This window comes from Camelus ferus, chromosome 34 (genome assembly GCF_009834535.1).
Source record: "Camelus ferus isolate YT-003-E chromosome 34, BCGSAC_Cfer_1.0, whole genome shotgun sequence".
Classification (NCBI taxonomy): Eukaryota; Metazoa; Chordata; class Mammalia; order Artiodactyla; family Camelidae; genus Camelus; species Camelus ferus.
The window spans coordinates 3877546-3892742 of record NC_045729.1 but is presented as its reverse complement, the minus strand read 5'-3'; the positions used below and the strand labels follow the sequence as shown (position 1 = coordinate 3892742).

Below are 15197 nucleotides of genomic sequence, written 5' to 3'. Positions count from 1 at the left end.
AAATAATGTCCTTTGTCATTGGGCAGCTATTTTGGTATTTTCTTTTTACACCTAAAATTCCGTGTTTACATTCTGTTGAAGCTAATCTTCTAAGAGAAATAGACCAAAAGGATATCTTAAGATAAATAGTCTTAAAGTCCAGGTATCTGGACTGACAATAAAAAGGTAAAATTCATTAGGGCTGAAAAGTCAATCCATAAGTGTAGGCTGGGGAAGACACACCGATAAGAAATTATCCTGCAGTATTTGTAGAGGACAAACTATGATGTCATTGTTTTAAGACTGCAGAATACAGTTAACCAGTGGACCACAGGTTAGGAACAAGGCAAGCTCTACTCATTTTGTTCCACCTTAGTTCAGGGCTCAGTTCAGTGTTCTGTGCTCAAAAAGCAGTTCATCTAGGCCTGTGGTTAACAAGCCGAAGCTCGTCTACGGCAGGGGTGATCAGTTTCAATGCACAGTAAGAATGCAGGTCCCTGTCCACGGAATTTTCTAGTTTAGTAGACTAGAAATGGGGCCTAGAATCGGACCTCTCAACATGCACTTGCCCACAGACCTTGAGAAACACTAATCTCGAACAACCATTTAGACTTCTGTTAGGTTTTCTCTATTAGACACTGATGAATTCAAATAAAAGGGAGGCTCCCATTGGGAACGTGCCGACATAGCTTATACAGGCATCATTCCGAGTGGAGTGAAGTGAGAACTCAGAGCAGAAGGGCGATGCCACCAACAGTTGACTCAAGGATGTGGTTAGGATTCACATTAGTGGAGACAAAGCTGGGTGCCCAGGCACTTGAAGGAGGGTCCCTTTTACATCCCAAAAGGGAGATGGCATTACCTGGGGAAGGAGCCTTACTTAGATGTTGACTGATTTTGAGGCACCAAGGAAATTTTAATAGGAAAAGAGAATTATGAAAATTGGGAAGCAAACCCGTGAAGGAAATCTGATTGATTCTTGTCAGTAGTTCTTGAACTTGAATGTGCACTAGAATCACCAGGAGGACTTGTGAAAGATTAGGTTGCCAAGGCCCACCCTCAGAGTTTCTGATTTCATGAGTCTGGGATAAGGCCTAATTATCATTTAAATTGCTAAGTTCTACCGTTGCTGCTTGATCTGGGGACCACTCCCTGAGACTCACTGCTCTTAATGAAATTGGTGTCTTGATTGATCAAAAATCCATGGATGAGGATCGGAACAAATTGTAGGGGCAAGATGGAGAAGGGGATGGCCATCAGGGTGTTACGTGACCTGGAATGCCTGCCATCGGGGCTGTCTGTTCCCCTCTTTTCTTAGATTTCTTTACTCTCAGAGTGACTGGTGAAACCAAAAGTCCCTTGGGGGTGGCGTCAGGAATGTAGTCATAGAGAATAACTTGAAAACTATAATCTTACATTCAGCATATGGCCAGAGTACTTCTAAAACTTGGATTAAAATTGTATTTCTCAGGTTTTATTTTAAAAACATGTAAGTATGGTATATCATATTTTAGGACCAGCATTTACCAGAAGGCATCTTCACCCACTACTTTATAGAAATCTCAACTCTAAAACTGAACTCATAACCTTAACCCCTCAAACTTGCCCCTCCTGCAGTGTTCTTTGTAAGTGGTAGGACACCTGCCCAGTTTTTTGTGTCGTAGGCTGAACATCGTTCCTTCTCTCTCTCACTTCCTGCCTGTATCTGATCATTCACAGAGTCGCATCGAGTACATCACTAGTATGTCCTGTCCACCTCACTGTCATCACTTTATCCATCCGCTAGTTCTCACCTGGACCTTCCCACATCTTCTCTGCCTCCCTCTGATTCATTATCTGCATAGGAGTCAGAGAGATTTTTTAGGAACACGAATCACGCCAGGTCACCCCCATGCTTAAGACCATTCAGTGCCATCCCTCAGTGTAGGGTAATCTTTAAAGTCTCAAAATGGCGCACATGGGCTCTACACGACAAGGCCCCGGCCAACATCTCCAGCCTCATTTTGAGATACTCCCGTTTTTATTCTTTAAACTCCAGTCCCACTGACTATGTTACTTCCTGAGCTAAACATGTTTAAAACCAGTGCTTTTCGCTGAGGTGATACTAGACCTATGTCCCAAGGGTATCCAGAGGAGAAGGTGAATTTGGCACTGGTCCTTAGAGAGCTTTTGTGCAACTAAGAAATGGTGACCCTCCAGGCAGATGCAGTGCCTGGGCTGGAACTGGCTGGGTTTCAGCCTTCACTCACCAGGACAGGACACAGCCTGTGCAGCCAGAATGGTGACCCTGGCTCCAGGACGTCATCTGGTTTACCTCCAAATTAAAAATAGCTCTGTCCTATTTGGAGGCAGAAAATTGGACAACTTCTGGAAAGGCCTGCTGGCCCTATGATTTAGTAATAATTGTAGGTATGAAAAGGCTTTTACCATGAAGCTGTAGGAAATTATTCTTTGCAAGACCAAGATAACATGTATATGTGTTTCCACGCCAGTGTGCTTACATCTGCACTGCTTACTTGGTGATAGACTTGTCTCATGGTTGAAGATCAGGAATGAGTTACAATCTAGGATGTCGCCGTTTCCTAGCATCCAAGTGTGGAACTGAGCACATAAAACCCCCAGACTACTGTGGTTTCCCTTCGTGGAGGAGGGCCTCTGACTCGCCCAAGAGGCATGACATTCTTTCACATGATATGTTTGCTCTTGTGAAAAATGACTGGAAGTATTCGAGACCTGGCAGCAGAAGAAATGGGAGGAGACCTAATTCTTGCTGGTCATGAGTCATCTTATTAAAAATTTAAATCGCACATTTTATTAAGCAGTTTCATTGTTGGTACCGAACGATTCATCAGCCCTAGATTGCTTTGATGTATGTGTGATATATCCACGTGTCCTCTGCCAGGATCCTAGCATGGATCTTCCCCAGAACAAACACTGAGTAAGTATTAATATGATAATTTTGCCCTTGATTTTTGGGGGCAGTTTTGTTTCTTGTTTTTAAACTCTGTGTTGAATATTCAGGGATTTTTTTGCGGTCATTTTTCAGATTGATGGAAGTGCCTAAGTCTTATTTGGGGAGGAGTCTTAAGAGAGAATGAAAAACAACCATACATACTCGATGCCTTTGTAATTTCAAACACGAATGGACACTCCCTGCAGGCCGTGGTCCGGTCACTCAGTAGGAACAGGATTTGCATCTGGGAGCAGACAGTTGCTCTGTAAGTGTTTGTTACGATATCGCAGGTGCTGAATATGCTGTATGTAACTGAATTAGTGTATCCTGTTCGTTCCTGGGTCATAAAGGCAAGTGTTGAATGTTGTCACTGGAGAGAGTGTCTCGTGGCTAGCACACTGTTGCCTTAGGAAACTCGTTCTTCTATGCAGAGCTGTAGCTGGGTTTTTCAGGCCAGCTCCACTTGAAACCCTGCCTCGTAGGATGCCCTGTGCCTATGTAATCATGGGACCTCTTACCCCCGGTGGCTGGGCGATCTGCTGCTGCCACAGCCCAGCTTCTCATGCCAGACCTCCCGCCTTGGGATGGTCTGCTAGGCTGCCATAACCAAGTACCAGACTGGGTGCCTTGAACAACAGAAGTGTAATATCCCAGTTCTGGGGGCTGGAGGTCCAAAGTCAAAATGCTGGCCGGCTTGGAGCCTTCTGAGGGCGGTGAGGGAGTCACCTGTTCCAGGCTTCTCTCCTTGGCCTGTAGATGACCATCTTCTCCTTGTGTTTTCACATCGTCTCCCATCTCTGCATCTCTCTCTGTCCAAATTTCCCCGTTTATGAGGATGCCAGTCATACTAGTATAGGGCCCCCCTGAATGACCCCGTTTTCACTTCAGTATCTCTGTCAAGACCCTCCCTCCAAACGAGGGGTCACATTCTGAGGCACTGGGGGTTAGGACTTCAACATGTGAATTTGTGAGGGAGACACAGTTCAACCCATCACACCACTTAGAGTTGAGCCTTGATACAAAGTAGGCTCAGAAATCTAGCTGTACTCATTTTGGAATCGTCTTTAGATCATTTACCAAAAGAAATATGTAAATTAGCTGAATTGTCACCCTTTTCGCTACCCATTCGGGCACCTTCGTGTCAGCAGTGTGACCTCTGCAGTTAACAGTGCTCTCTCTTCCGAGCACCTCATGAGTTATTAGGCCAAAAAGTGTCAGATAAGTGAAAACAAATATGAGAGTGACACCATTAGTAAGGGGGCTTCAGCTGCACCCTTCCCCCCCAAGCCCAGGACCTGTAAAATGTCTAACCCATTCCAAGTCCTGAGGATTTAAAACCCTGTAATGTGTTGATCTGTGGTGTGTTTTGACGTGACACTTGTTTTGGTTACATCGTTCACGCGTGTCCTTTATTTTCCACATGAGCCTTGCTTAGCTGAGTGGTTTTGACACTCACAGCTCTCCAGTGCTTCGGACTGACTGTTTATTCCAAGAGGTCCCAGCTGAACTTCCTGGCAGGTTGTTGTGATACCTTCCGAGACGTAGGTTCTTGAGCTGAAGGATGCCTTCGTTTCCCCTCTGGGCTTTTCCCAGCTTCTGGAAGGTGGAGGCATCTGCCAAGCCTCTTTCTCTGCAGACCCTTGGCTCCTGTCAACGCTTGTGTGCCCCTGTCTATGTTTTTAAACTTGCCCCGCCCCCTGTTTTCCCACCGTATCATGTGCTAGTGTGACTGGTATGCACCTTCTTAGGCTTCTGGGCGTTGAGACAAAACCCGTATTTCATGTCTTCCAGCCTAAGAGGCCAGGACAGGTGGCAGTTTTCTCCCCTTGCTACTAAACGAGTCAGGTTTGTCTGGTCTCTGGCATATTCTGTAACATCAGCAACCTGTTAGTAAAACCGTACATCCCTGAAGGAAGCAGCCTTGGGATGCTCAGAGACTGCGTGACGTCCTCCTCACCCGTACGTCTGTGAGCCTGTAGCCGTGTGCACGGGGACCAAGGGCCAGGCTCCTTCCTGCCTCTGGTGAAAGGCCCTGGTAATCTTTACTATTAAGATGAAGTGGAATATTATAAAATTTCTACTAAATAAGGAATATATCTACTTCCCTGAGACAAAAATCTGCTCTCTGTTTCTTCATTATACAGCCAACTCTCCCTTCCTCCTTCCTGCCCTCCCCGCAGACTGAATACCCTCTAAACAAGGAGTTCTTTGCAGGTGAAGGTCCTTGGTTAGCTTGGGGGATCCCCCCACCCCATGCTCTGCTTTTGCTGAGTCTCTGGAAGAAAGGCACCTCTTGGGGAAGCCTCACGTGGAATCGGAACAGGCCTGCGGCCTACTCGACCTCTTGGTGTTTAAAAAAAAAAAAAGATTTAATGAATGAGACTCATTTTCTCTGTCACCCTCTGAAGGGATGGATTTCTTGGTTAAAACAAAGCAGTGGGCCACATTTTAAACAAAACTAATAAACAGTAAGGATATCAGCTGTCCTTTAAAGCACAGATTTCTACCCCAGAAGTTCTGTGTCTCTGGCTGGTTTCTTTTTATTGACTGTACCTGAGCAGAGGAAGGCCTGGGACCCTCTCCCTTCAGAGGCAGCCAGGTAGCTCGAGAGGCTCTCCTAGATCTGGATCGTTCCAGGGCCAAGGACCAAAAACCCCTCCTTAAGCTATGGTTCCTCCTCCTGATAGCCATGGCTGAGTTCCGACTGGAGGGGACCCCAGGGGACAACAGAAACTTTCAAGAAGCTCCAGAGAGGAGCCCACGTTTTCTAACATCCACCTGGTAACCAGATGGTCCTGACACTTGATCTCTCTGAAGAACAGAAGCCCAGGGGCTACCATGTGACCACCTTCTGAGCTAGTTTTCCATCTGGCTTGTGGACTGTTTTTTGAGAGTAGTCCTGCCTCCCTCAGACTTCCTCTCCTTGGGGCACAGGACAATCAGACTAGCCCCCGGTTTCTTCCTTTGCATAAATAACTATCCGATCTTCCCTGTCCACTCAGATGCACTCTGTTATTCAGACCTCACTCCACAGGCCTCAGACATTCCGGGTGGCTACACAAGGTTTAATCTCTCTTCCTATCCCCTGGTAAGATGGTTTTAGCAGAGGTTTGTCTCTGGTAGCTGTTCCCCTCTTGTCACTGTAGCAAGACTTTCTAGCCCCTTTAACTTTTGGTTTACATATTGGGGCTTCCAGCAAGTTCAGAAGAACTCAGTAAGCTACTGACTAGTGGCACATGTATACATTAAGAGTCCTGGCGTACGTTAATGGTTCTGCTTAGGTTTTAGAAAATAAGAGAGATGCTATACTTAGCCAGGGAAAAGCTGCATCTATGGCAGGTGGGCTCAGTTTACCAGGTCCCTGAGATGGACTTTATTGGAAAGCAAATGCGGAAATTGGGGATGGTCACTTGAATGAAAGCTCCTCAGTACCTAGAACAGCTCCAGGCATGTGGTGGGTGAATGATAAATGTTCTTGGAGTAAATATATAGACGTGTGTGTATGAGTGAAGGTATAAGTTGGCCGTGTCATTTTGAAACACTAGTTCTACCAGATAAAGTACTGAAAATCCTGATTATTTTTGGTCGCCTGACCCTAGGCAAGTCAATATATAGCGATACTGAAAGCAAGCTCTCAAATTCCTAAGACAATTCAGCATCTTTTACTTGCTCCACTTTTCTTCTCTGTCTCCTGAAAGCTATGGGTTGCCAGAACTTTTATTTATACGAAAACAAAATCTAGGTTGATGATCTAAGACACAAAAGGGTCGAACAAGCCCATTAATGGGCTCTCCTTTCATATGCAGTACTCCATAGCATGTTTGGTGGTGATTAATGAGTGACTCTGATTGATGGATGTAAACAGACGGCCATTCATCTCTTCATCAAACCGTTGTTGAGCACCATGTCCTGAGCTAAGCTTGGTATAGAAATTATTAAGTGTGGGACCTTCATTCTTAAAAAGCTCAGTCTGGAAGAGACGACATTCTGTGGACCTAGTCAAGTGAGCCCACCTGCCAGAGACGTTCCTTTTCTTTAGCCAAGTACAGCATCTAGTAGAGATAGCCAGTGGTTCCATACGGTACCTGGTGGTAGAGGTTTTTTTTTTAAAAAAAAAGAGTGCTTGATGCTGTGGTCGTGGATTTCCCTTGGCTATTCTGCCATGACATACACGAATGAAACATTCGTGTATGTCATTTCATTCGTGTAAAGGCTGGTTTCATTCGTGTAAAGCCTGGTGGGGCTGACTCTCCGTGGGGGATAGTTTCATAGTTCTTCTTGCTTCCTTTGGTGGGTGGAAGGAGTACTTGTCACGTTTGGGTTGGAAGTGGGCGGGTAGTCACCTCAGTAAATGGCTACTCCATCTTTCTGTGGATTGGGCCATGGCCTTGAATCCTTTCTTTTTCCTAAACGCTGTATCAGGTTCTGTTATCTTTTTCATCAAAACATGCACGAGGTGATAGGAATGTTGGTATCTTGTTAGAGGGTGTGTGCGCTTGTCAGAACTCATCACAATGTGTAGTTAAGATCTGTGCATTTCACTCTATGTAAATTCCCCTCCTCCGTTCTCCTCTCCCCATGCTGACCTCAGATACCTGAAGCTCTCCTTCCTCAGGGCCTTTGCACTGGCTGTTGTTTCTACGTGGAAGCTCTTCCTGTGTATTCATCTGATTTTCTCTCTCACTTCTTTCAGGGCTTTGTTCATTGTCATTTTATCAGTAGGACCTTCCCTGATCACCATATTAAAATTGTAACTCCCTGCCATTCCCTTTCTGCACAAAGAGCCAGCAGAATGTGCAGTTAAGATCGTGGGCTCTGGCTTCAAATCCATTCTGGTTGTATGACTTGGGTCCCCTTCCTGTACCTCAGTTTTATCACCTATAAAAGAGGAGTAAGTATCATGTCAGTAGGGTTATTGTGAAGATTTAATGAATTAATACATGAAAAGCACTGAAAACAGTGCTTAATAGGTCGTAAGCTAATGTTGTATTTATCACCCTTCCCTGCTTTGTTTTCCCCATACTGTTTATCACCATCTGATCTACCATATATCTATTTGTTTATGGTTTCTTGCCATTAGAGCAGATACTTCATCAGAGCAACTACTTTTCATTTACTTTTTTTTTCTTTTCCATTTTCTTTCTTTCTTTCTTTTTTTTTTTTATTGCTGTATCATCAATATATTCACCACTTAGAATAGGGCCTGATATATAATGTTCTCAATAAACATTGTGCAGTCAGTGGGCAAATGAGCAAATAGGAAAGGGGTCTGTGTACTACTTTCTGGAGGCTGAGGGATGTGTTGGGGCGGAGGTCGGGAAACCTTTTCTGCAAAAGGCCAGATGGTAGATGTTTGTAGGCTTTGTGATTATAGCCGTTCAAATCTGCTGTTGTAGCGTGAAAGCAGCTACAGAACCGAATGAGTGGGACTGTGCGCGCAATGAGACCTTGTTTACAAAAACAGGCAGCCCGTCAGATTTGGCGTACGGGCTGTAGTCAGCCAACCCCTGGGTTTGGGAAATAAATTTTGGCCTCGCTTTCCTGATTCTTGTTACCCCCCCCCCCCTTTAACCACATCTTCCACTGAAGTAATTAGTGCTAGTCACACAGACCTGAAATATTAATAACTTAATAATTATATTATTAAAAAACCATTATGACCTATTATCACTTGGTTCAGTACTCATTAATTGTACAAAATTTGCATGTGTCTTTTGATGTCTTAATACTGCACAACAATGTTAAGAATATATTTTGTATTTTCAGCTGTATGATTTCAGGGCTCTGGTTTTCGTTTTCTTTTTTTTTCTTCCTATAACAGCAGAAAACATATTTGTCCTGCTGATTATGGCTAGAGGCATGTGTGCTATAAAAGAAAAAAAAATGTTGACCCTCCACTTACTACACAGCCAAGACTGTAACTGACACTCAATTGAGATAGAAACAAATAGAAATTGTCTACCAGTTTAGTTTTAAAAGTTATTACAGTCTTATTTTGGTACAAAACTGTTCCCAAGCCCACAATTTTTACCACTCTTCCCAGTCAATTTGGTATGCTGGCACGATTCTTCCATTTTTAAATACAGTATGTTTTGGGCCATGTTGTATGAATGACAAACTATGAAACTTTAGGGCAAAATGTTACAGCGTTTATTGCTGTATTAAAGCAGTAGATCAGAAATTGTATGTGTTTTGCTGCTGAAATGCATTTAATTAAACATATAAGTAGTTCAAGTTACAGACATATAGCTTGGAGATATTGTGGGTTTGTTTCCAGACCACTGCAATAAAGCAAATATTGCAATAAAGGGAGTCACAGGAATTTTTTGGTTTCCCAGTGCACATAAAAGTTATGTTTACCCTATACTATGGTCTGTTAAATGCGCAATAGCATTGTGTCTTAAAAAACAACAATGTACATACCGTCATTAAAAAAACACAAACACTTTATTGCTAAAAAAAAATGCTAACCATCATTTGAGCCTCCTGCGAGTCGAGACGTGTGTACTGGTCTGGTGGAGGGTCTTGCTTCAGTGAGATGTTGTCAGCTGCTGACTGATCAGGGTGGTGGTTGCTGAAGGTTGGGGTGGCTGTGGCAGTTTCTTAAAATAAGACAATGAAGTTTGCCTCATCAATGGACTCTTCCTTTCATAAATGATTTCTCTGTCACATGCAGTGCTGTTCAATAGCACGTTTTGCTCACAGCAGAACTTTTTTTGGAATTGGAATTCTCTCAAACCCTGTCACTGCTTTATCAACTCAGTTTATGCGATATTCTCACTCCTTTGTTGTCATTTCAACAGCCTTCACAGCGTCTTCACGAGGGGGAGATTCCATCTCCAGAAACCATGTTTTTTTGCTCATGCACAAGAAGCAACTCCTCATCCCTTCAAGTTTTATCATGAGATTGCAGCAGTTCAGTCCCATCTTCAGGCTCCACCTCTAATTCTACTTCTCTTGCTGTTTCACCACATCTGCAGTTAACTTCCTCCGCTGGAGTCTTGAACCCTTCAAAGTCATCCAGGAGGGTTGGAATCAACTTCTTCCAAACTCCTCTGAATGTTTATATTTTGACCTCTTCCCACGAATCACAAATGTTCTTAGTGGCATCTGGAATGGTGAGTCCTTTCCATAAGGTTTTCAGTTTAATTTGCCCAGATCCATCAGAGGAATTACTATCTTTGGTAGCTACAGCCTTACAAAAAGTATTTCTTAATAAGACTTGAAAGTTGAAATGACTCCTTGATCCATGGGCTGCAGAATGGATGTTGTGTTAGCAGACATGAAAACAGCAGTCATCTCATTGTACGTCTCCAGTCAGAGTTCTTGGGTGACCAGGTGCATTGTCAATGAAATGAAAGGAACCTTTTTTTTTTTTTTTTTTTTTTCTGGGCAGTAGATCTCAACAGTGGGCTTAGAATATTCAGTAAACAATGCTGTCAACAGATGTGCTGTCATCCAGGCTTTGTTGTTCCATCGAGAGGGCACAGGCAGAGTAGATTTAGCGCAATTGTGACGGGTCTAGGATTGTCAGGATGGCAAAGGAGCATTGGCTTCAACTTAAAGTCACCAGCTGCATTAGCCCCTAAAAAGAGAATCTGCCTGTCTTTGAAGCTTTGAAGCCAGACATTGACTTCTCCTCCCTAGTTATGAAAGTCCTAGGTGGCTTTCAGAGAAGACTGTCTCATCTGCATTGAAAAATCTGTTGTCTAGTGCAGCCACCTTCAGGAGTTATCTGAGCTGGACCATCTCCATAACTTGCTGCAGCTTCTACATGAGCTCTTGTTCCTTCACCTTGCACTTTGATGTTATAGAGACGGCTTCTTTCCTTAAATGTTATAAACAAACCTCTGCTAGCTTCAGCCTTTTTTCATGCAGCTTCCTCACCTCTCAGCCCTCATAGAATTGAAGCGAGTTAGGGCCTTGCTGTGGATTAGGCTTTGACTGGAGTGAATGCTGTGGCTGGCTTGATCTTCTTTCCAGACCTCTACAACTTTTCTCCTTAGCAGCAGTAAGGCTGTTTCACGTTCTCATCATCCGTGTGCTCACTGGAGTGGCAATTTTAATTTCCTTCAGAAAGTTTTCCTTTGCGCTCACAACTTGGCTAATTATTTGGCATATGAGGCCTCGCCTTCAGCCTGTCTTGGCTTTCAACATGCCCTCCTCACTAAGCTTAATCACCTCTAGCTTTTGGTTTCAAGTGAGAGGCTTGCGACTCTTCCTTTCGCTGGAACACTGCTCACGTCTTGGCTAGTGAAGGCTAGGTTGGCCGACCTGGGGAGGAAAACAGGAGAGAGAGGAGTCTCCAGGTTTTCAAGACCTAAAAAGAAGAGAAGGGTAGGGCTGAGGGTAAGAGTGGATGGAAATATTAGAAGTTGAAACCTGCTCAGGCCCCCTGATGCTCCTCCATCATATTAGGAATTAAGTTTGCAAACTCGTCGGAATAACATCATTCCAAAGTAACATCATGATCTGGTTCACCTACCTTCTAAAGAGCGTGAAAACTCACTGTATGGGATTGTAGCCAGCGAGGGTGATGGCAGTGATCAGACTGATCCAAATTTATCTTAAAGTTAAGGTGAGAAGATGGGTTTCTGGCCTGTGCAGCCAAGAGGAAGCTCACACTATTAGCCAGAACAGAGTGTGCAGGAGGTAGAGTGGTTACGGCATGAAAGTGTGCATGTTTGAGGAACCCCTGGGGCTTACGCATTTGTACCGTAAGCATTTGCTGTCTATCACGTGAGATGATGGGGATGCAGAGATCAGAAATACAGTCTCCGTTTTCAAGGAGCTCACAGCCTAGTCAAGGAGACAGATAGTGTAAAATTAGGGCTCTTGGGAAGCATGCCCAGGATGCCCTGGGAGGGGTAACCAGGGCCTCGGAGGAAAGGATGCCTGAGCTGGGTCTTGAAAGTGTGTGTCCCAGGGCTTCGGAGGGGTGGTACCAGGAGGGAAGCGACAGCCAGAGGTGAGGGAGCAGAGTGTGCTCAGAGAAGGGTGTGTCGTCCAGCATAAGAGGCAGGCAGGGGTGGGTGACCTGGAGGTAGTATGTAATTTGGACTAGAAGCGTGTGAGATAGGTCACGGGTGGTGACCCTAGCTAGGGCACACCAGCGGTTTGATAAAAACCTGTTGAGAGGTATACTTGGGTTTGGGACTCACTTCTTGAGTGACCTTAGGCAAATCCATAATTTTGTGCAGTGGTATCAATAGCTAATAATAGTAGAGAGAAGTGTGATGTTCTTTCAGTTTATCCCAGCATCTTCAAGTTTACTGACATTTCATGCACATCAGTTTTTCAAATAGCAGCAGCAGCATTTTATTCAAGAAGTAGATGATCCTGGCTTATGGTAATGAACTTCTTAAAATCAACTCCCTTTTTGTTACCATTCCTAAGTATTAATAGCATAGAGCCGAAAGGTTCATTTCTCTTTATTTTTTTTTCCAGTTTTCCTTGCTGCTTCATTTATTTGAATGCTTGCCACCTTTTGTGGCTTTCCGTTTTAGTAAGCGAGGGAAGGAACTTCTACTAATACGCAGTCATGAGTATGCCCTCGTTTATGCTCTGTCTTAACAGCTCTCTGTGAGAGGCTATTCCATTTTCTGAGCGTGTGTTTATGTTTTTGCAGGTGGTTAAAATAACAAGTATTTTCTTATTTGGTTTGTAAATATTTGGGGAGCCCTTCATATGCTTAAGGTTATGATAGAAAAATATTCAAGACAATTATATCATGCTCAAGGCTGTTTGAAAGTCCTATTGTCTGAAGATACGGGGGGGAGGGTACAGCTCAAGTGGTAGAGCGCGTGCTTAGCATGCACAAGGTCCTGGGTTCGATACCCAGTACCTCCTCCAAAAATGAATAAACCTAATTTAGGAGGGAATCATATAGCTCAGTGACAGAGCACGTGCTTAGCATGTACGAGGTCATGGGTTCAGTCCCCAGTACCTCCATTAAAATAAATAAATAAAAATAAAACCTAATAACCCTCCCTTAAAAAAAAAAAAAAAGACAAAGCTGAAGATATGGATGAAGATTTTTAAATGTTTTATAATGGAAATGCTCAAATAGATAAAAATGTAGATAGAATAGTATCATGTTGGCCCACGTGCTTATCCGCCCTCTTCAACAATGATCAAATTGTGGCTTAGCTTGTTTCATCTCTATCTTTACCCTTATTAACTCTTCTCCTTTATCATTTTAAAGCTAATTCCAGATGTCATATCATTTCATCCATGAATATTTTGCTCATCTCTAGAAAATAAGAACCCTTTAAGAAAAAGACAACTATTATAACATAAAATGTAAAATAATTCCTTAATATCATCACATGCATAATGTTCAAATTTCCAGTTGTGTCACCAATGTTATACTTACTTTTACAGTTTGACAAACTTCCTACACGTGTGTTGTAACCGTGGATATCACCCCTGCTGCCAGCGTCCCCACCCCTACTGTTTTCAGCACCTCCCCTGCCCCACCCCCGACCCCCACTTCTTACCACGTTGTACTTGTCAAGTGATCCTGGATTAATTTTCTAGGGATGTCAGAGGAGACTGGAGGCAAAAGGATTTGGACTAATACAGTGGAGAGGAGGAAATACGTGATGACAGATACATAGCAGAGAACCAGGAAGGAGGGTTGCATAAGAATCTTAAAATGTTGCAGACATCCCGACTTAGTTGAAGTTTAAAGGGAGAGATATTTTGGATTAAAATCTGAGTTGCCTCTTCAGAGCTGTTACTTTTGGATCCGAAGTAAGAAGTCGGAGCTGGGGAGAGGAGCTCTGCCCTTGTTTGCTTTGGTAGCCGGTCCCACCTCACCTGGGCAGGGCTTGTCCCAGGGGAAGGAGGGCCTCCTGTGCGCCAGCACCGGACGGTGTGCACCTCAGAGTCGCCGGCAGCTCATTAAAACCCAGGGGCCCCAGGTTTCTGATTCAGAAGGTGTTGGCCCAAGGATTTACATCTAGCTGAGCTCACAGGTGAGATGCTGATGCCGCTGCTGGCCAGGCCCCTCACCTGGAGAACCACTCAATACTTCCTCCTCCAGTTTTTTAAGACATTTCTTTGTTACGATTGTATTGCTGCCTCCATGGGAAATCATTTTGCACTGACATCCCTAGCGAGCTTCTTGGGGGGAAGAAATTGGTGAGAGATCTGTGGGTAATTTATATGAAGCTGTATTGTTTTCAAAATGACCACATGGCACCCCCTCCACCGCCACCTTGGTTGATTGGTTGAATGTTTGTAAACACCCTGTCTTCCACAGGAGGGATTTCTTCTTTAAAATGTCTTAGCACACCTCACGAAATTAGAAGGTCCCTTTCAAACCTAAACATTTTACCCAAGGAAAGCTGAGAAAGCTAGAACAAAAGTCATTCTCACCACTGTTTAGAAACAGACTTTCTAATTTTCTTAGTCTTTTTTTTTTCTTTCTTTTCCTTCTTCTCTTTTCTCTCCTTTTCTTTCTTTCTTCCTTTTCTTTCTTTCTTTTCTTTCTCTTTCCTTTCTTTCCTCTCTCTTTCTCTTTCTCTTCTTTCCTTCCTCTTTTCTTTCTTCCTTTCTTCAGGGAGAGGTTGGGCAGCTGGCCTGACCTAAAACATCAGTTAGTTAGCAATCCTGTAAAAAGTGTGGTTTTCTGCCAGCCCTATGGCCACCACACCCGTTGCTGGAACTTTCCCTGATGTTTTACCATATTCATATCTGTTCTAAACGAGTCCTTACCAAGTTTGAAATACACCCCAAACATGCTTTACTTGATTTTTTTGTTTGTTTGTTTGTTTGACCTTACTTTAATATATGAATGTTATCCCCAGGAGATTGTTTTCCTAGAACTTTTCTGAACTTATTTTTATAAACCATTGGAATAGGAAACCACAAGACTGAGGACTCTTGCAGGCAGAACTGATCTGTTGTTTATATCACTCAACAAATAAGGGTTTGTCCAGTTTGAACTACGACCTTGAACTCAAATCCTCTGTTGTATATTTTCTGGTGCCTTTTCCTTTGGCAAGTCATTCAAAGAAGTATGCATTAAGTACTTAGAAGGCAGAAATACATTTGATTTCTTGTGAGAATTATTGGACGTTAAAGTTTTAATTTTCTAAATGGTTTTATCCACCCAGAAGACGAAATTGTAATTGGCAGGCTTCTGGGTAAGCAAAGAATTAGAACAAAGGAAGCTGCATATTCTGAGTATCATTTTGGACTTCAGGCACGTATAATTGGATTACTTATTATCCTTTATTCACAACATATTATTTTAAGG

General features: G+C 43.4%; 1 protein-coding gene across 8 annotated transcripts in view; it reads left to right on the top strand.

Moving 5' to 3' along the window:
• The window catches only part of PPFIBP1 (PPFIA binding protein 1), a 153643-nt gene that overhangs the window by 79703 nt on the left and 58743 nt on the right, over positions 1–15197 (top strand). For 2 of the 8 annotated variants that reach the window (XM_032473420.1, XM_032473418.1), the window contains exon 1: positions 10032–10050. The exons of 5 other annotated variants lie outside the window; for them this stretch is intronic. Coding sequence is in view for 1 of the 3 variants with exons in the window: in XM_032473424.1 (XP_032329315.1) it covers positions 3122–3197 (76 nt within the window). In the remaining 2 variants the exon portion in view is untranslated. Of the gene's footprint in view, positions 1–3025; positions 3198–10031; positions 10051–15197 lie in introns of those variants that run through there. One more of the 8 variants, XM_032473424.1, reaches the window with a different exon arrangement.